The sequence below is a fragment of the Podarcis erhardii genome (genome assembly GCF_964252035.2).
Source record: "Podarcis erhardii genome assembly, chromosome: 8".
Lineage (NCBI taxonomy): Eukaryota > Metazoa > Chordata > Lepidosauria > Squamata > Lacertidae > Podarcis > Podarcis erhardii.
In genome coordinates this window covers 17,883,126-17,905,575 of record NC_138499.1, presented here as the reverse complement: position 1 = coordinate 17,905,575, position 22,450 = coordinate 17,883,126, and the positions used below count along the sequence as shown (strand labels likewise).

General features: G+C 40.3%; 2 protein-coding genes across 8 annotated transcripts in view; one reads left to right on the top strand and one right to left on the bottom strand.

Moving 5' to 3' along the window:
• The window catches only part of TRPS1 (transcriptional repressor GATA binding 1), a 236,691-nt gene that overhangs the window by 164,381 nt on the left and 49,860 nt on the right, over positions 1-22,450 (bottom strand). For 3 of the 7 annotated variants that reach the window (XM_081873991.1, XM_081873997.1, XM_081873992.1), the window contains exons 2-3: positions 7,914-8,074; positions 5,326-6,283 (exon numbers count right to left, since the gene is read on the bottom strand). In XM_081873991.1, coding sequence (XP_081730117.1) covers positions 5,326-6,283; positions 7,914-7,936 — 981 coding nt within the window. In that variant the 5' untranslated portion in view covers positions 7,937-8,074. Of the gene's footprint in view, positions 1-5,325; positions 6,284-7,899; positions 8,075-22,450 lie in introns of all 7 variants that reach the window. The other 4 variants (XM_081873996.1, XM_081873995.1, XM_081873993.1 and 1 more) reach the window with 3 other exon arrangements.
• The window catches only part of AARD (alanine and arginine rich domain containing protein), a 603,924-nt gene continuing 603,163 nt past the window's right edge, over positions 21,690-22,450 (top strand). The window contains exon 1 of the mRNA XM_081874873.1: positions 21,690-21,703. The gene's annotated coding sequence lies outside the window, so the exon portion shown is untranslated. The remainder of the gene's footprint in view (positions 21,704-22,450) is intronic.

Below are 22,450 nucleotides of genomic sequence, written 5' to 3'. Positions count from 1 at the left end.
TCGTGGGGATTTGAACCGCCGACCTTCTGATCGGCAAGTCCTAGGCTCTGTGGTTTAACCCACAGCGCCACCCGCTAAGCAAATATGTCCGAGCAGGTGATAGGTGGTTCAGATGTTACTGTCTGTGACCAGACCAACTTGTCCCTTAAGCACTCTGAAAAGCACTGATGGGTGGCTGTTTGGATATGCAATTCACTGCCATGACCACCACATGATAAGCACATGCTATAGTGCTTATATACTGACCTCACTATCAGATTAGTGTCACTTGTATTCTAGCTGCTGTTTACTTCCTTATCCAAATGTGCACTCTAGACCTCAACGCTGGAGAGAACACTTAGGGGCAGCCTTGTTGATGGCATCTCCCCCCCCCAAATCCCTATTCCTACTGTGTCATGCCTTTTAGACTGCAAGCCTGGGGGCCTTTTCTGGCTAAAGAGTAGGATACGAATACTTTAAATGAATAAGTATATCCATATATTACTAGACACACAGAAGCTTCTGTAGTGTGCTAGTTAAGGAGTGTGAGCTATGAGACAGACACCCATCATTTAAATCTCACAACAACCAAAATTTAATTAGGTACCCTTATTTAATCCCATCTCTTCGATGTCAGCCTCCATCTACAATATGGCAGTAATGATATTGGCCAGGTTCTTGGAAAAAGTATTAAGATGAAGTAAGTGACACTTGAAATGCAACGTATAAATTAGAAGCATTAAATATACTAGTAATTAAGTTCTACCATTCGTTAAGCATGCTCAAGATTGAAGCTTTAGTTATTCCTCCCCCAAGACTGGGAGTTACTGAATCGCAATCCATTTCAAATGAAACAGCATTTGGGGGGGGGGGACAACTTCCAGAATAGGCAAGGTCGCAAGACAAATGTGTGGGCACTGGAGGGAATTTCAGCAATCCTTTTACTGCATGTTTATAAAATCTGTTCAGTATTTACTGCGAAGCATGAAAATATTAATCAGTTATTTATCTTCTTACATGTTTGGCATCAACATCTGGTGTATGCACAAGTGGTGAAGTCTAACATTTGGAATGAGTGAATATTTAATGCTCTTTTTCCCCAAACTCACCAGGAAAAGTTAGCATGCATATATATATATATGCATATGCATACACACACACACACACACACACACACACACACACACACACGAATGAATGAAAGAAGATTCCAGAGCCAACTGTTTCTATCAAATAATTACTAGCTTCATATAGGAGTGTCTGGTCTATTTTAGACTATATTTCTGGTTGGAGGAAAGAACTGATCTTAACTAGATTATCTGTGTGCTGTTTCCTACCCCGTTTTTGTCCTCCTTACAGCATTTTGTTGCCAAGCCTTATTAAACAAGTACGGTCTTCATTGATCTGTTTTATTTCTAGTTCTATTTGTTCAATCTGAGATATCACGCACATCTGGTTTATTTCAGAAAATGCCGCCCAGAAAAAGCATCCAGTCCAATCTAATCAAGAACAAACTTGCCCATAAATAACAAAGAACCTAACAATATCACTGTTAGGAAGATGTAAGAGAATGCTAAAAAATAAAAAAATAAAAATCAAATTCCTGTATATTGACTATCAAAATCTTTTTGAAAGCCTGAATCAGTTAGTTAAATAGTACGTTCTAAAGAAACAGAAAATCAGTTTCTGGATTGCCCACATCTCCCAGTTAATGTTCACACCATTATGCCTGCTCGGAGGTTAATGTTTCTGTGCCCCTTAATCATACGTTCCTACCATCCTTACTGCTGGATCCATCATTAAATATTGGCATTCCCAGGAACTATCACTGTAATTAAAAACTGCTGTGTCTTGTTTAACACATCATGCCAATATTATTTACAAGCCATAGGTTTAGCTTATTATTTGTTTTGCACGTTACTTGCAAGAGTACTAGCAGTTTTTGCAACCCAGCATATATTCCAGACAGTCATTTCATAAGAAACCTTTACAGGATAAATTCTTGTGAAAGGGTTCACAGAATCTCCCTACAGCCCTGTCATCAGGTGCTGAAATAAACCAAATGTGGGTCACACTGCAGTTTTAACAAGCTACAAACAGAGCCAGCCTTTTTCTACAGAACTGAAACTGTCAAAAGACGCAATAGATTAATTCAACAGGCTTTATAGAATTAACCTGAAGTTTCCAGCAAGCAAAAATTCAAGTTTTCTATATTACTTTGATGTTTTTAGTGAAATGTCTGTGAAATATGTGACTTTAATTATATCACTATTGGTGAGGTTTCTCTTTAACCAAATTATGCCATTCAGACAGCAAACATCGAGACCCAAAAAAGTAAAATAAAGTAGTTAGGGGGATGTGGCATGATTGAGTCTAACTGAGAAAAAATAGCACTCATAATTTATAATAAAACTATCTCTAGATGAAGTACCACATAGAAAATCATTTAATTTTGTCACTAATAAATTAGTAAATTTGTATTATTGTTTCCAACTGGCCTGATTGCACTTAATTGGACTGCTTCATTTGTGGTTAGCGATACATGCTCTCTTTTGTCCTGCTTACTGGAGAGGGAATGCCATTTAAACAAAAACAAAACAAACCCCTTTTTTAAAAGCATTAAAGGGTACATGGTGGAAGAGCAGAAAGCCGCACACTGTACCATGATGGCAAAATAATTAGAATAATATTTATTATTAGCAATATGTATTATTTATTACATAACAAGGTGGTTGTGAATGATAACAGAATTCTAAGGCAAAGCCAGCGCAATGAAAATTAAAAACCTCATTGTGACACGTGGAGACTCCAGCAAGGCACAGTGTTTGGAGATGAGAGGAATTCAGCTGGGAATTTAGGCAAATTAGTATAAAGTTGCAGAGTACATAACTTACGGAATTATGCACTACCCACCTCTACCCATAACATACCCTGCAGAGTATGCAGAAGCAAAACTGAAAAGAATAGCCACAGTGCCTAAGAAAAAATACAGGCCTGCTTCTCCATGCATACTACTATGATGATGAAGTGTGCTAGGATTTATTATGGAATATTACTCTCATAATGCTCAGATGGCTTTCTGTTGTCCGGAAATGTAAGCCTTATAGGCCTGGCACCAGATCAGTTACACTCCTTGTCCTCAAGACTTAATGTTCCTTGCTCCATCAAAAATCAATAAGAAAAGCCATGGCTTCCAGAAACCAGCAGAGATCAGATTGTTCATTTAAAATAATCCAGATACTAATTTTCTGCTACATTATTTCAAGAGAGTTATTTCCCATAGGACTGTATTTTCCCCCAGATATGATCTACCAAACCTGCATGTTTCCCATTTTTAGAATCACATGGCACGAAGCGAGACTTACATGCCGAAACTGCTGAAGGCACATCCCATTCCCTTGCCAATAAAGCCATGGCACATTTGGCTGTCTGCCATTTAAGCATCCCTAAGCCTCCCCCTACCCATCCTACCACACATTGCCAACAGATTATTACATCTGTGCAAGGAAGACAAGAGTTGGGCCAGCAACCATTAGGGTGCCACATAAGGGTACAATCATGACCCCATCAAGTCCATACCACAAAAGGCCCATTTGTACCAGGCAAGAGGTTGACCTGACAACTGATGCTATTCCACAAATTGTCCAGGGCCTGATCATAGTGCTAGTCCAGAAACACCTGGAAAGCCACATTTTCCCCATTCCATGGTTGGAAGAAGGGCTAAGGAGCCCTTTCATACCACCCTCTTGATTCCGGACTGTATCCAATGCTAGTCCTACTCAGAATAGGCCCATTGAAGTTAATAGATATGGCTAACAAAGGTTCATTAATTTAAATAGATCTGCTCTGAGTAGAACTAGCATTGGATACAAACTTATGGCTTCTAGGCATAGGCAAACTCCGGCCCTCCAGATGTTTGGGACTGCAATTCCCATCAACCCTGACCACTGGTCCTCTTAGCTAGGGATGGTGGGAATTGTAGTCCCAAACATCTGGAGGGCCAGAGTTTGCCCATGCCTGTTCTAAGTTCTCCCCCCGCCCCGTAAAAAAAAAAATCAAAATCAACTATCAGACGCAGAATGCAATGTAAGAAGCCCTGCATCATACTGCACAATAGATTGTGCATTGAGTGAGAGGCTGGACTAGATATTTTTCTATGACCCATCAAACCAAGCAGGATAGCTCAGCCAATAAGAGCATGAGACTCTTAATCTCATGGTCATGGGTTCCAGCCCTACATTGGGTAAAAAGGTTCCTGAATTGCAGGGGATTGGACTAGCTGAGCCCTTGTGATCCCTTCCAAACTCTGTGATTCTCTGCACTGCATCTGTTTACATAATTTATCTTGAGGAATTTGGATACTTTCATCACAAAATAATATGAGCAGCCCTATCCTTAAGGGAAGCATGATTTGAAGATTCCTTCAGTCATTACCCATTACACCCTACGAGCCCTGAATCCAGGACTAGTTAGTCATGACTGAGTCCCATTGAAACCAAATGAAAAGTCATCACTATCTGATCTGATCTGCTTCATTTGGGATTCAGTCCTGACTAACTTAAAATGTACTATCCCCAACTCAGTTAAGCAGAGAATTAAAAATTTAATGTGCTAATGCAGCAAGCAAGTTTTTGCAAACATGTGACCTGGCTTGAACATAACATTAAACCGCAGTATACTGTTATGGGGATGATAATGCTAAGGCCTTAGGTTCGAAAGCTTCTTCCTCTGCTCTCTTCCTCCAGCAAGCGTAAACACCATTTTACAAATCAGATAAATAACTATTAGGAGTGCCCCAAAGAAGAATTTGTATGCTGGGCCTAATAAACCCATTTCTGTGCACCTAGAGGTCTTTTCCCTTTTAATTCCTGTTTCATCCAATAAGGACAAACTGTAGTTAATTTAGACTACAGTTTATTACTTACCACAGTTACCACAGTTTAGCTCATTTTGGGAGTAACAACAAACTCTACTTTGTATCAGGGCCTAGGTGCTTCCAATCTCCTCCTCTGGTAAACACCAGAAGAGGTAAAGTGATTGGTCAAGCAGCTCACTTTTGTAAAGTGAAACTGTGGCACAGCATTATATCCAAACTTAACCATGGAGTGACTCACTGAGCAGCTTCTTGTTAGGTATACACTTAGTGCTAAACCTATGTCTGCTTCTGAATAATGTGTGAAATGAATGATGAATTCATGCAGACCAAACTTGAAAAGCAGTAACTTAAGTGGCATTGATGTGGCTGTAGCAGCTCACATGAGATTCATTACGCAGGCTTAAAATTGTGTCCCCATGTTTTTCTTGTTAGGAAGCGCACAGGGAGGTATGGAAGTACGAGATACAAACCTGCACATCATAAGTCCCGTTTAGCAGGACAGGCCTTTGGGAATTGATATCCTGCAGGACCCCTGACAGCACAGAACAATTGACTTTCTGGAAGTCTTTGGAGTGGCTGAACTGCACCATGTTGTGGAGAGCCAAAATTTTAGTGTCAAGCTCAGCATCCTGCCTGGTGCGGTTGTGCAGCCCGAGGTGGTACTTGCGGAAGTGTTTGATGAGATCTGTGGGGTCGTTCCCATAGTAACCATAGCCACAGATGTTGCATTTGAAGTCCTGAAGCTCTGGAGACAGAGGCGCCATATCAGGGTTCTCGTTTGCCAGCAAATCTGCTTTCAATTTGCTTGGCCTTGTGTCCCCATCTGAAGGCACTTGTGGGTTTTTTGAGGCCACCGAACCCGGGCTCGAACCCCGGCCCTCGGCTTGACCACTTTGCACATGCACTGTTTCATCCGTAGATTTTGGTGATGTGCGATGCTCATCGCTTTTCTCCGACAGATCTCCTGGCGGGGTGCAGATCACATCTTGGGTGTCATCTGCATCTGATCTGAGAGGAGACTTCAAGGACTCTGAGATTCCCCCAACAGCTGGAGATGAGAAGCCCTGCATATTTCTGTCTGTCACCTCATCATGAGGGAAGGATGGAACATTTCCTCCCTTATTGTGGCTTTCATAATTAAAGCCAGCCTTTTCGCTTGTTGCGGAGCTTTTAAAGTCCTTTTTAGTGCTGGGAGATGACTCTGGGACATGCGTGCAAAACCCCTCCTTGTCAGTTTGCTCCGCAGCCTCACTCTGCTCAGCGTTCCCTTGCATCTGACCGGCAGAAAATTCCCGTTGCCTTTCAATAGTGTCACTTTCAGGACCCGGCGACTTGAGGGTCTCGGGTTCACCTTCACTAGCAACGTTTCTTAGAGGGGGGTTCTTTTTCCGGACCATATCTGAAAGCAGAAACAGAAAAACAATTAGACTGCTTAAACTACACAGTCAATTTATGCCACCCCTCACCCTTAAACATAAAGGTGCAGTTTCTGCCAGATACAAAATACCCACAAGCTTTTATAAAAACACAGGATACTATCAGTGGCACACTTACTTGGGCACAGTTACAATGCTGGCACACTCATTTTGACTTAAATCTTACAGAAATAGCAACATGTAATTTAAAAAGTAATTTAAACAAATTTTAAAATATCACTGGTAATCTCCAGTTCTATGCATCAGTTAGCAGCTTGACATCTCTGTAAAAGAATCCCAGTAATGCCATGCTAAATTCTTTTTTTAAAAAAATTCTTATTAGAATAAATAATTATTGATGTGTCATACTGAGATCAGTATTTAGCCTCATACATGCACTCACACACACCAGATTTTTTTTTTTGGGGGGGTTGCCTCCTCGCTTCCTACTGCTGAACCCTATGCCACTCTTTGCTTTAAGATGAGAAAACCCCTTAATTGTAAAAACAGATATGGAACTTAAATATATATATGAGCTACTATAGGCTATATGAGCTATGTTTTGAGATGAGTGTTGCTCACATAAGAGATCCTTTGCATCCAGAATTTCTTAAAACAGTAAACTATGCACTCTTTCATATTTTGCATGGTCCGGGTCTAATCTCATAGTTATCAAGCAAACATAATGTTCCAATGAGAATCTTATACTTTTCAGTAACTTCCATGCTATAATTTTACAGTACTTTTAAAATGTTATAACTTTACTGCCTAGAGCAGGGCTAGCCAACGTAGTGCTCTCTTCCAGATGTTGCTGGACTCCAGCTCCCATCACCCTCAACCAGCATGGCCATTGGTTATGGATGATGGGAACTGTAGTCTGACAATATCTGAAGGGCACCATGTTGGCCGCCTAGGGTCTCAAAATGGGGGAAATGAGTCAACCCTTACAAAGAAAGAGGTTTTTATGGTAAGCACAGTACCACCACGTTGTTCAACAACTGGGTGGGCTGAATATCGCCTTGCTGAAGATACCTCCTGATATACTGATATACTGGAACTAGCCACACCCCTTGGGTACTAACACCCCAATGGGATTTGAGAAGAAGGGAGCTTAGGAAGAGCTGAAACAGATGGCTGGCCATGGGCTGGGTGAGGCAAAATACACAAAAGCTTTTTTGAAGTCCCCCCCCACCCTCCTTTCTAAAATCTCGAAATAATTGCCAATATTTTCGTATGAGAAGAAGAATCTGTGATGCTAATATTAGGCGCATCACCCTTCCACCACCCCTTCCTAATATTTTTTTCTCCTAAAAACTGCAGTTTCATTGGACTGTATCTATGATACTCTACCCTTAAAGAAAGATATGCTTTTCCTCGGGCTTCTACACTATCAATATCATTTTTCAAGAAGACATATTATCTAAATAAAAGCCCATTTGCAGTACTTCTAAATGGAAGAAACTATCTACTGGCAAGTCATGTTAGACAGAGTGAGAATACAGAGAAAGCATATAAGCATTCTGCAATTATTATCTGTAAGACAAATAACAGATTGCACAATGCTTTATAGCGTGCCAAGAAGTTTTCCAGTTAACATTTCCACTTGGAAAAAAAAAATAGATTACATACTTTTAAAATCATACCCAGCATTGACTTCATAAGGCATGTGGCTCTAGAATGCTTTTTTGTTTTTTTTGCTTTTACAGTTATTAATTCTATTAGTCAGCTAGCAGGAGGGCTAACGCAACTGGCTTAGGAGGTACACGGAAGACACAGAAGACATTTTGAGAGCTGATCTGCACATCTGCAAAAGAAAAAAAAAAGATTTCCTTCCTAAATTATGCATTCACGATCAGTTGGGGTTTTTCCTTACTTAAAAACATGATTATGTCTGCTTTCTATGCAGCATTACATCTACTACAGCAAATGGTGGCTGCGGCAAACAGTTCTAAGTTTAGAAAAATACACAGCATTCAGCATGCTTTGTCCTTTTCCATATGCACTCCTTCTTGCATAGACATTCTCACAAATTCTGATCCCAATATTTTGTAGGTATCCAGCTATATGGCAACCAGTTTTGGCCCATCAAGAGGGCAGTATCAAGAAACTTTGGTGTCATAGCTTAATTCAGAAGTGATGCATCACTACTACCTTCCAATAACTGTCACAAAATGACAATTCTTTCTTCTCTTTTGCTTCTCCCACCCCAATCCCTCTTGTATCAGCCCAGCTCAGCCTGTGACATGATATACCCTGATGGTATCTCCCAGTGTACCACAATCAGAAAAGCTACTCTCTTCAGCTTACTTACACACACACACACACACACCCTTATGTCTAGGATAGATTTGTAGTAAGGGTAGTCCTTTCTGGAGAGTTAATAGTATTTTTTTTAACAATGCATCCAGGCATATACATATTTATTACACATATGCTTTTCACGTCAGCTACAAAACAGATAAGATGGGTTAACTTTTAAGCACTGAAATGAATGCATTCCACGTCTTTAACAATCCCCCACAATCCTAGAGCTCAGCTCTAATACCGGAAGTGAGACAGCTTTGGTATAAAAGCAGTGGAACACGGAAAGGTAAGTTAGACTAGGGGCTAGTTATTTTCTCATTCCCTGCCCGCTCCTTTTATGCGTTAAAAATTAACCCTCCAGACCCATTTTATATCCAAACCTGACCATGTGTGACGCTAAGATAAACCAAATACAACTCAGGTGTCAGAAAACAGTCTTGGAGTCACTCAGACCAATGGAGAAAGGAAGGAATTATTCCTATGGTCTGCCTAGTAGCAGAGAAGCATAGTCATGTGTAGGATGGAATGGGAAGGCTTGTAGCACCGAGTTATGTTCATCTGGTCCAGTCAAATGCTGTAAAATTTCCCAAGCAACGGCCTCTAACAACGCTGATAATCTTTCGCAAAGTTATACGAAACTCATTTTTGAAAGCAAGTGGGCATGTCACGCAGTAAAACTCCCAACAGCTCTAGAAATTAGTTCTAGATTTCACGGAAGAAAATTGCACAAAAGCAATGGCAAGTGGTTCATTACCTGATAACTAGTTTTCATTTTCTGTTAAATAATCTGGCCATCCAGTTCTATTATTTACATATAACAATACAGTGGTACCTCGGGTTAAGTACTTAATTCGTTCAGGAGGTCTGTTCTAAACCTGAAACTGTTCTTAACCTGAAGCTCCACTTTATCTAATGGAGACTCCCGCTGCTGCCGCGCCACCGAAGCACGATTTCTGTTCTCATCCTGAAGCAAAGTTCTTAACCTGAAGCACTATTTCTGAGTTAGCGGAGTCTGTAACCTGAAGCGTATGTAACCTGAAGTGTATGTAACCCGAGGTACCACTGTACTACAAACTCAGTGGAACACAGTGATGAATCTAGCTCCAGATCAGTAACCTATATTGGGGGCTATGTTAATAGAAAAGAACAAGTAAAGCCTCACAAAAATTCAGCTCAGCTCTAGTGCAACCTATCAAGCTCCTCCAAAATTAACTAAGGTTGTATAGAAACCTAAAGGTTCAATGCCACAATACATGGAAATAACGTGTATCTCAAGTTGGAAGTAGCAAGTCTCTAGCTATGCATTACGTCATCCTTTCCTTCCTCAACATACACCATGCTGTATTCCTTAGCTAGAGGCCCTTCCCACCTGGAAAGCTACATAAACGCTATGCTGTGTAGCAATGGAAAGAAACCTAGCAGGACTGCAAGCGCGGTTCATGATGCAAAGTAATGTCACTGCACATTCTAAGTGGGTGGGGTCCACATGATAGACAAGGCACATAAGTTATATTAAAGTGTAGGTGCACCGATTAAAGAGGTGCAAATGTTTTCAACTAACTGCAAACCAAGTTCTCCTAATTTTCCTGAGATTTTTCATAGATACGGAGCGATGCAAGTCCAAATCTCACTGGGGCAAGACAAGAACAATGCAGCCGCCGCCGCCAAACTGAGTTCTCAGAGGCTCTACATAATGCATACCTATTAATACTTTCCTACCACTCTAGGGAGTAAACTTTAATTAATTAATAGACTGCAGAGAACTTTGAGATCATCTGATGAAACGGCTTTATATGGTGCAATGTTATTATAACAACTGGAACCAAAATTATTTTCAGCCTACTGAATCTGGCAGAGGGTGTAGGAGTGAGCTTCATGTTAAAACAAAGCAACCAAGGTGTAATTTCATATTATTCTCCCTCCAGAGGAGAGAAATACCTGCTAGAGGATCACAAACTTTTTTTTTTACATTAAGCATATGCAAGGTTAGGAAACAATTAATCACATACTTCTTTAGTGTAGCTTTGGCATAGCGAGCACTCATTTAAATAGGGCTTAGGCTGGATCCCACACTGCCACACAAAATGAGAGGAGATTTAATCAGCACTGACTGGCAGGCTGTCTCTCCACTCCATGCATGGCAGTTTCTTATTGGATAATTAATTAGGTTCACCTAATTTACAGCAATCTTACATTTTTATTGACAGATGTTTGTATCTAAAAGCAAAAATACCGAAAAATATGTACGAACATTTGGGGAAGTTGTATTTTTGGCTTATGTTAAAAGTTTAATACTTATCAAATATAAAACAAACATCTTTAGACTAAGTCTGCAGATGGGGCTCATGTTGTTGTTGTTTAACTGAACAGCACAGGGCAATTTTAGAGGCAATCCTCCTCCTAATCATCACCATCTACCAAAGTCCATCAAAACCAGGGGGAGAGATGGCATCTATAAAAACAGATTTTTGCATCTTGCTGGTTCAGTTCTTCCCAACATTATAGGTGGCAAGCACTCTGAAACATGCTCAGAGTGTGTGTATTAGGAGAACACCCAAAACAGCACAAAGGGGCAGGGGAGGGGCATCATTCCGACTGGCGAGCTAAAATGCTCACAAAAGTGGGACGCTGAATTCCACCCTAAGAAATCTGCTTTGCTGAGAGCATCTTTTTCCACTGACAGAGGTGGGGTTTAGTATATGGTAGCTATTATGATGACTGCTCCTAAAATTATACAGTGGTGCCTCGCAAGACGAAATTAATCCGTTCCGTGAGGCTCTTCGTATAGCGTTTTTTCCGTCTTGCGAAGCAAGCCCATTGACAGCTTAGCGGATTAGCGCTATTAGCAGTTTAGCGGCTTTTAGCGGATCAGCTGATAAGGGGTTTAGTGGCTTAGGAAAAGGGGGGAAAAGGGGGGGAAAACCCGCAGGAACTCGCAAGACATTTCGTCTTGTGAAGCAAGCCCATAGGGAAATTCGTTTTGCAAAGCGCCTCCAAAACCCGTTCGTCTAGCGGGTTTTCCGTCTTGCGAGGCGTTCGTCTTGCGGGGCACCACTGTATGTACTTCCTGCAGACTTACAATGTAGATATGTTTAATATTTTTTATAAAAATTAAAAATTACTTTTAACTTCTCTAAACTTTCAAAACACAAAACCAAAGGGAAAAGATGAATATCTGAATATGAGATGCAACATTAACAGTTCAGTCTCTATGATGCTTGAAGAAAACGGTGAGTTCCTATACAAAATAGAGGGATTCCCCACTTCTCAGACTAATACAAAGATCAGAATTTAATTATCCACCATATTTTTTACTGCTCAAAATCTTGCAAATATCTTAAACTTATCAAAACATGCATTCAAATATTAACTTGAAATAAAATGCCCATTTAATTATGTATTTTGAGTGAAAATACACGTTGAAATATGTATTTCTATACTATGTAAAGGGTGGTTAAAAAAAACAAAACCCTGGTAAATAGAGAAATGGAAAAGGATGCAATTAAAGAAATAAATAATTCATCCATCTCTACATAACTATACTGAAGGACTCTTTTAGCAGATCCTGGTATCTCTGGATAGGCCTTGGAAAAGCTCCTGTCTGAAATCCTTGAGAATTCTGCCAATCATGGTAGACAATCCTGAACTAGATGGACTCAGATAGGTAGCCGTGTTGGTCTGCCATGGTCAAAACAAAATAAAAAAATTCCTTCCAGTAGCACCTTAAAGACCAACTGAGTTAGTTCTAGGTATGAGCTTGGTATCTGAAGAAGTGTGCATACACACGAAAGCTCATACCTAGAACTAACTCAGTTGGTCTTTAAGGTGCTACTGGAAGGAATTTTTTTATTTTGTTTTAGATGGACTCAGTATATTGCAGCCTCCTAGGCCCCTAAACGTTACTTTAGAAAAAATAAAAAAAACTCTCCCACCTCCACCAAAACTCAGACATCCCTATGAAACATTCGTTTTCAACCCAAAGGAAAAAAGCTTCCTTCCTTCAACACTTAACTCACTGAATTTCTTAGCATAAGATGCAGTGACGGCCACTACCTCAGAGAGCTTTTTAAAAGCATTGGATGAATTTCACAGCAGAGAGATGTATCAATTACTATTAGCAAAGATGTGAAATGTTCACAGTGGGTCCAGAGTAGATTTTTCGCTGACCCTCTGATGACGTAATGGAGCCACAACACAAATGGTCCACTATTCAACATCATAACTGCTTTCTTTTCTTCTTCTTCTTCTTGGCGTGCTGTAGATGGTTAATTCTTCTGTAGCCACAAAGCCCTTTGAGATCTGACTAGCCTAGGAATCCTACGCTAAAATGTAATCTGGCCACAACATGCTCCGATGTTCAACATTCTCAGTGCACCTGTTTAATGGACTGAGATAATGCAAGGTGGTTTGTGGCTTTATCCGTTTTGTGGGCAGAACCATGGCTAAATATCTCCTAAGGGCTCTTTTCAGGCGAGTCTTGCACAGCATGGTTGACCACCCCATGCCACAGAGGACTGCAGAGCAATCAGGCTTGCAGCCCTGCCTGCGTCCATGTTGCTTGCTCCCCGGTTTAGGAGCCTAAAGTCAAATCACAGGGAAGGGGGTGAGGGCTGCATACATTTTGTTGTCCGTGCTGCTGTGCCCAAGTTGTGCTCTCTCAACTTCCTTGGCTACCACAGTCTTAAAGGCGTATGTGGTACGCAAAGGAGTTACCCAGAGTTTGCGCTAGACATAAATTTTAACTAAGAAGAGGAAAATGCTTCAAGGTGCCTTTGAGAAGACAACAGAGAAGACAAATTTGTCATCTATTCATTTCAATTGGTCTACTCCAAGTAGGACAAGCACTGGCTATAACCCAATATCCAGAAGGAGGTATGAAAGGACTAGATACACCAGCACAGCAGACGACACAGGCAACGTCACCATTGTATTCTGTACAACTTTTGCTTATGTTTTATTATAGTGGTATAGTGGGAAGCAGCACCAGCAGCTGGCAACTTCAGAATATTGTTCTTGTTGTTTAGTCGTTTAGTTGTGTCTGACTCTTCGTGACCCCATGGACCAGAGCACGCCAGGCACTTCTGTCTTCCACTGCCTCCCGCAGTTTGGTCAAACTCATGCTGGTAGCTTCAAGAACACTATCCAACCATCTCGTCCTCTGTCGTCCCCTTCTCCATGTGCCCTCCATCTTTCCCAACATCAGGGTCTTTTCCAGGGAGTCTTCTCTTCTCATGAGGTGGCCAAAGTACTGGAGCCTCAGCTTCACGATCTGTCCTTCCAGTGAGCACTCAGGGCTGATTTCCTTAAGAATGGATAGGTTTGATCCTCTTGCAGTCCATGGGACTCTCAAGAGTCTCCTCTAGCACCATAATTCAAAAGCATCAATTCTTCGGCAATCAGCCTTCTTTATGGTCCAGCTCTCACTTCCATGCATCACTACAGGGAAAACCATAGCTTTTACTGTACGGACCTTTGTTGGCAAGGTGATGTCTCTACTTTGATGTCTCTAACTTCAGAATATAGCTCCTTTTAAAACGAAGGCTTAAACACTTGGGTGAAGATGTCACTCATGAGAGCATAAGTCCAAAATCATGTCTAGTCCAGCATCCTGTTTCTCACAGTGGCTAACCAGATGCCACCAGGAAGCCCATAAGAAGGGCACTAAAGAAATAGCCCTCTCTCACTATTGTCTCCCAGGAACTGGCCGTTGAGAGACATATGAAATGCGGAAGCAGCATATAAACATCATGACTCGTAGCCACTGACAGCTTTGCATCTTCCACAAATTTGTCCAATCCCATCTTGAAGCTATCTAAGCTATAGGCTATCATCAAATCTTGTGACACTGAACTCATTAAGATTCCCCAGCTAAACAGCTTCAATAGACAGAATTTGAGCATTCTGAGAGAGGAAGCAAAACTTTCCCCTAGTCACTTTCTCCACACCATGCATAACTTTACATAATTTAACATATCTCATATGTCCTGCATTGCAGGAATTAGACTGGATGACCCGTGGGGTCCCTTCCAACTTTACAATTCTATGCTTCTGTGACATTGCTAGCTGTCCTCCCTAAACTAAACAGCTTCCCATGTTACAATGTTTTCTCATAGGGGAGCTGCTCCAGCCCACTGACCGTTTTGACTGCCATTGTCAGCCATGTTTTTGAGCATAATGAATGTTGTATAATCCTTTCTGCAATGTGATTAAGAGCTCACAGTATTACAAGAGGAACCACACCACAGATTTGTACAAAATCATTACAATACTGGTAATTAATTATTTTATCAATTTGCTGGTGTCCCTTAAGAAAGTAATTACACTTTGTGCTTGAATAGGTGTGCAGAGTCCTGGAAAGCAGTGTCTGGGGAAACTCTTAAGTTCATGTTTAGACTGGAGTAAATGCATAGTATATTTGCAGTCCTGCGGTTTCTGTTTATGCATGGAGCAGCAGAAATGGTATCAGCAGCTGATAAATGATAACAGAAGAGTAAAAGTTTGTGCAACGTTATCCTACATTCAAGAACTTACATACAACAGAAACCACAGCCTACCATGCATATACACCAAAGTAAACAAGCCTTAAAACACCACTCTAGACATTTTGCAGCAACTTTTTCTGAAGACTTCTTAGACCATTATAAACTAAAAAGACATGCAAATTTTTTAACCAGAGTGCTTCAACCTTTGTAGGAAAAAAAGCACATTCTGTTGTGCCTTGTCCATTTGTGTTTAAATTAACTCCCCAAGCATTAACTATTCCCAATCCTTTAAATAATAAGACATCTTAAATCCTTCAGAGATATAGTGTTGTCTCCTTCAAACAGATCTCATAAAATAAATCTCTTATTAATTCACATCAAATTAAGAAAGCATATGCTTGCGAGAGCTAGACAAATTAATAGATGCCTAGCTTCCGCAATAATGGCTGAATTAGGCTTTTAAGAGAGTAGGTTTCAAATACAGGTCTAAATAATTGCTTGGAGAAATATAATTCCCACTGGAAGCAAAGGGAGATATTTTAGAGGTAGAAACAGAAAAACAGAAATACTTCCAAAAAAGGATGAGAGATACTTCACAGTAACTATGTTTAATACCAAATTTATGATTTGCATAATACAGTACTCCAATTTACAATTACATTTTAAAATGAAAAGCAGTGTCTTCAAGTTTTGCTACCATTGTTGGCATCCATCTGTCTCGAGAGACAATGGAGTGCGCCTCTAGGGATGAAGTCAAAGCATTGGAGAATCACAGCACCTGCTGTGGTTGCAGAGTTCAGTAACTGCTGCCTCCTGCGTTGTTTTTGCTGCATTAGCAGCACCAAACTAACCTCTCTGGGGTGCAAGCCTGGGCAGTGTGTATGGAGATCCCCAGTTGCCCAGACCACAAGACCAGACCCTCAAAATGTCCCTATTTTCCAAAGAGAAAGGCTTCGAGAGTAAACCTCAAGGAAAATTACTACCATACTGTTGCCGTAACTAGCACAAAAGCCAGCCTTTTGTCGTTAGCCAACCAGCTCTATGGCAACCTCTAAACAGTCAGTAAGGTCCTCTCTAATTTGGAAGCAGCACTGAAAGATTAAACTGAATAACTATCCTAAGAGTTATTTTATAAATGTTATATATTATTTTATAAATTTATTTTATAAATAACATTTATTATTATTATTATTATTATTATTATTATTATTATTAGAGGTGTCAGGCCGAGAGATTGTGGTGTGCTCAAGGCCACCTAGTGTGCTTCATGGCTGTGCATGGAATTTAATCTGTCCAAACCCACCACTCACATCTCTTCCACTACATGGATTCACAGGAAGCCTGGACTGGCTTCTTGATGTGTTGAGTCCAGAACCAAGAGCAGCCACCTTTTCTCTATACAAAACAGAAATTTTGGTTCAGCTTTGGAGGTCTATAATTGTAGAAGAAGAAGAAGAAGAAGAAGAAGAAGAAGAAGAAGAAGAGGAGGAGGAGGAGTAGTTTGGATTTGATATCCCACTTTATGACTACCCGAAGGAATCTCAAAGCGACTAACATTGTTCTTTCCCTTCCTCCCCCACAACAAATACTCTGTGAGGTGAGTAGGGCTTAGAGACTTCAAAGAAGTGTGACTAGTCCAAGGTCACCCAGCAGCTGCATGTGGAAGAGCCTAGACGCAAACACAGTTCACCAAGGAAAGTAATAGTGCCACTGTATTCTGCTCTGGTCAGACCTCACCTGGAGTACTGTGTCCAGTTCTGGGCACCACAGTTCAAGAAGGACACTGACAAACTGGAACGTGTCCAGAGGAGGGCAACCAAAATGGTCCAAGGCCTGGAAACGATGCCTTATGAGGAACGGCTAAGGGAGCTGGGCATGTTTAGCCTGGAGAAGAGGAGGTTAAGGGGTGATATGATAGCCATGTTCAAATATATAAAAGGATGTCACATAGAGGAGAGAGAAAGGTTGTTTTCTGCTGCTCCAGAGAAGCGGACACGGAGCAATGGATCCAAACTACAAGAAAGAAGATTCCACCTAAACATTAGGAAGAACTTCATGACAGTAAGAGCTGTTCAACAGTGGAATTTGCTGCCAAGGAGTGTGGTGGAGTCTCCTTCTTTGGAGGTCTTTAAGCAGAGGCTTGACAACCATATGTCAGGAGTGCTCTGGTGGTGTTTCCTGCTTGGCAGGGGGTTGGACTCAATGGCCCTTGTGGTCTCTTCCAACTCTATGATTCTATGAGATTACGAGTCCACCGCTCTTAACCACTACACCACACTGGCTCTCTGAAGCTATCTGAACCATTTTAAACCACTTGTAAATGAACAGCAACAGCTGTTTTGCATCTTGTCCTGGGCACTGCAGTTATAAGGATACAACAAGACGCAAGACCAGAATCATTGTCTCTTTTACTTCCGTGCTCTGTTTTCTGAGTTGTGCTCATATGCAAGGCACTTCAATGCCATATTGGGCAAAAGGCCAAAAGTCTTGTACTGTATTACCACTTTAATTCTACTTGTTAACTCAAGAAAACACAGCCACAGTTTTTGGAGACTGTACCTCTGTTTCATAGTTCTGAATAGGTATAAAACCAGCTTTGCATACTGAAGTCAGCTTTCTGCGAACAATGAGTACATAGATTGAGAGCAGGAGCAGTGATCCATTCAGACAGAGCACAGTTGCCTGGTGGTATCTCTTGGGATGAAACTGCCCAAATTCAGGAACTATGTTCAGGAATTCACCCAAACATGCAGTGTTTAAAACTGGGAACGGAGGCAGCTTTCAATCTATTGTTCATTTAACTTTCTGAAAGTCTTAAATTATTTTTATTAATTCTTATTGATAATTTTATTGCTTCATTTTGTTTAATAAACTGCTTTGACCTGTTGTTTTACAATAAAGTGGTGTATAAATTTCAGGAAATAAATACAAATAATACATTTTAAAAAAAAACCTAAATAAGAAGATGCATGCAGTAGCACTGGAGTTTATAAAGATTCAAAAGAGTTTAGAAAGGAAAAAATCATCCAGGGTAGCACAAGAGTTTCCCTGAACCTTTCAAATTCATATAATTGTATGCTGCACTGCCTACTCCTGAATGGAGAGCCCTACACATCCCCCCACGTCATTTTTTTGGTGTGGAAAACTACAGGATATTGGACTTGTTTTCTACTCGAGAAAGGAGATACAGAATTGAAAATAGATACAGAGTGGTAAGAGTCCCTCAATGAAATAGCTTCAGGACAGACAAAGGGAAATGTTTATTCACACACCGACTATTCTATGGCATGTACTATTGCAACAATAGCAGCGGTCAATAGTTTCAATGCCTTAAAAAAAAATCAGAAAAGATGCTAGCATTACATTGGCAATGTCTGTTTTAACTCACTTGAGTTCAACGAGGTTGAAATGTTTTAATAAATACATATTTGTAATAAACGATCACTAAACAGAAAACTGTATTGTTGCCTTTGTCAAAGAATGCACATGAAATGCCATATTTAGAACAAAACAATAGGTGTGGGTTTTTTTCATCTTCGCTTGTTTGTTCTTGCTTCAAACTTCATTAAAGTCTGCCCAAGTAGGGAAAATTACAAGTAGGGAATCACATTTCTAAGTTTCCCTACCTAGAAATAAAACACTACAAAAAAACAATTACTACCACAGAGGTGGGAGGTGGGCTGGAACATAATCTTATATAAAAGCATTTATATTTCAAGACATATCTAAGTGATGTGCTAGAATTGTTGTTTTTACTTATAGCAGATGTACCCTCTAGATGTTCTTCGACACCAATTTCTCTCATTGCTACTCAACATAGCCATATCAGAGTTGTGATCTAGACGGCACCACACTGACTACTCCAGATTTCCAGAGATTCTTTTACATAGGGTGTGTGTTCAAAAGCGTATCTGTAACCCACTCTACCCCCTCAGGGTTTAATACCTAATATGTTGGCCTGCCCAAGAGATGAGCAATATTTCATTTTTATCCAATTACAAAGTAATTTGTGATCTATGTTGTTTCCTAAAATAATTCTAAATTGCTAAACTATGGTCCTGTGATGAAACAATCCAGCCTTACAAGGCATGACTTCAGAATTACTAACCAACGAAAGCTTCACTCAACTGCCTAGTTCACATATTGTGTTTTAAGAAAGAAGGACCTATCAGTTGCCAGAATTAGAAGCAACAATTCTGTTCCAATTTTCTAATTTATAAAAGTATTCACTAAGGATAATTCTTGATCATCCTAGATGTGCACCTTATTTTTGCCACTTATTCAAGATTGCAAATCTGAAGATGAAACTGGCTAAGGATACTGGGAGTTGTAGTTCAATAACTTCAACCTGCACTCATGCAAGCCTACGCTAATGCATGAGCCAGAGGGTAGAGTCACACAATCATTATTCTATGTGGTTCCAGCACAGTGGCATTCATATGAAACAATATAATCTTAAAGAATCTAAAAGGCAGTGGACTCGGGTATCATTATGCCTTTTGACAAACTACAATATTGTTGATTCCTTGATCCCTAAGCAAGGACAGGAAACACAACTAGATAGCATAGTACTGGGCTAACATATACTGGGACACAGATAACTAAAAGAACTGCTTCTCCCCATATGAACTTAAATTGAATGCTTACATCACCAAGATCAGGTCTTGCACAATGTCCCATAACCATCTGAGAAGCAGCGGGATAATCTCTCTGAAGTGGCAGTTCAGCTTCCACTAAAACTAAAATGTTTTTCTTCTCAGGCTTTGCTATGGCCAAAATGAATGTAATTAATTATCTAATAAATATAATTCTAGAATCAATTACACATTCAATTTCCATGGAACAACAAAAACAATGCAGAGAATAATGTAATTATTTACATAATGTTCACGAACTTAAAAATGATAGCAAATACCATGCGTATTCACTTGATTGAGTCCTATTCCAGACCTCTGATGAACACAAAAATTGCTGTGATTTCTGATCCAGTTTCCATTTCTGATGGAATTCTCCAGCATTCCTAAATCTACCATATTTCTAAAGTGTTGTTACTTCCCCACACACAAATGCTGCCACTCTCTATCAGGCACAAGTGTAGGAGGACAGCAGCAACAAAAGAGTGGACTGTGTGTTTCCTACACAAGCTGCACATATATAGGAAAACTTGGACACAATTCAGAAACTGGAGTGTTCTGGCTAGAGCTGAATATGAACGCTAGCCAACACACTCATTAATTATCTAGCATTTAGAATCCACATTATCACACAAACTCACATTCCCCCTCCCCAATTTCATTATCAGGCACATCACATGGCAACCAAACTTATTAATTTCTCAAGGAAACATGTGGTTTCTCGTCTAACAGTGTTCTGTAATATTTATTGCACCCCATCCGTTCTATTAAAGTTCCAAACTCATCCTATAAGGCTTTAATCTTCAAAACCAAAGCTCATTCAGAAAATTCAAAAGTATCAGACAACTAACCACACACCAAGTTGTTATGAACTTTGGTCACGGCATGTTTAAGCTTTATAGATATTTTATGTGAAATGCTACAACGTTCAAGAGACGGTGGTGGCTGTTAAGTTATATAGAGTTACATGAATAATCAGTTTTGTATACTGTGTCATCGATGTGCACGGCATTTTACAAACAAGATGATGGGGGTGAGGCCACGGGGAAACATGTGCATTTGATTTAGTCAGAGTAAGGGTGAGGAACCCGTGGCCCTCCGGATATTGCTGGACTCCAAGTCCCACCATCCCTAACCATGGCCCAAGCTGGTTAGGACTAATGTAAGTTGGAGTCCAGCAGTATCTGGTGCCCCATCCTCAACTTAGATATATTTGGGCTTGTATAAATAGAAACTCAGGAGTTAAGCCAAAGGATTCACAGAAAAGATTGGTTTGTAAAGAAAGAAGTGGATCTAAGGCTGCTAATACTGTAAGGATTAAGTACAGTATGGATGTTTTTAAACAATATGTGCTTTGTTGAATCAGATTAAGCATCCATTTTGTCCATCCTCTCGTTTCCAACAGAAGCCAGCAAAGTGCCTCTGGGAAGCCAAGTAGAAGGGCATAATGACAACACACTCTCCCACATTGTTTGCACCCAGGCAGACAGATATGCTACCTCAACTGGCATATGTTTGCCCCAAAACCTTGTTTTGTAGTAGTCCGCTTATGTTGGGAGACTGCTCCCAAAATCGTCAAAGCATTGTTTGTGAAATAGTTGTTTTTAGACCATTACCCATCAGTGGTAAAATATTTATAGCAGCACACAACTAAATCCTACAAAGAGTAGACCCATTAAAATTATTTTAGTTACTGATTTCAGTGAATCTACTCTGAATGTAAGTACCCTTTAATTTTAATCCAAGGATGAATTACTTTTGTGTTCTGCTGCTGAAGAGCTCCAAGTAATTCCAAAGCCAGCTCCCTCCAACACCAGCAGATAGTCGAGGAACTATCTCATCCATTTTCCATTTCTTATTCTCTGTTAACTGTGGTTCACTTTTTTAAAAAATCACTAAAAAATACAATCAAAAGATTAGCAACAACAGAAGCTGAAGCTGATCTACAGAAGAAGAAGAAGAAGAAGAAGAAGAAGAGGAGGAGGAGGAGGAGGAGGAGGAGGAGGAGGAATAGTAGTTTGGATTTGATATCCCGCTTTATCACTACCCGAAGGAGTTTCAAAGCCGCTAACAATCTCCTTTCCCTTCCTTCCCCACAACAAACACTCTGTGAGGTGAGAGGGGCTGAGAGACTTCAAAGAAGTATGACTAGCCCAAGGTCACCCAGCAGCTGCATGTGGAGGAGGAAAGGAAAGACAAGCACAGAAAACTCCACCAGTTGACTCTTTCTCAAGAGAACTGCCAAAGAGGATGCTCTGTCCATCTCTTGAGACTAGAAGGGCTCATGCAGGGGAGAAATGCTAACCGTACATTTAAATGCCAGTGCAGTACTCCAAGGATCAGACCATTAAGCTAATGCAAGCATTGTAGAGGTGCAGTCCACAAAATTGTTTTCCCCCAAAGAATGCATCTACATTCTAGTGAAGTCATTGCTTATAACCAAGATGTTGAGAGGAGCAGATTACATTTTGTTTCTGCCTACCCCCTACATTGATTTCAATGTATGTTACAACTGAACTTCCTAATATTTTCAAATTAGTTCTTGACAGATGTTTTCTTATGTTTTGTTGGACTTCACTGTAGAGTGTAGGGGGCTGTATGATGGGGCAATGCCACATTCCTCCCATCAGCCTCTACCATTCATATTCATAATTTGATTTAAAGCCTGAGAATCTGCCAAGTTTAATAAAACACATAACAATGTTTCCAGACTTGGGTGTTTGTGAAACTCAAATATGTTTTCATCTAAATACTACTAAG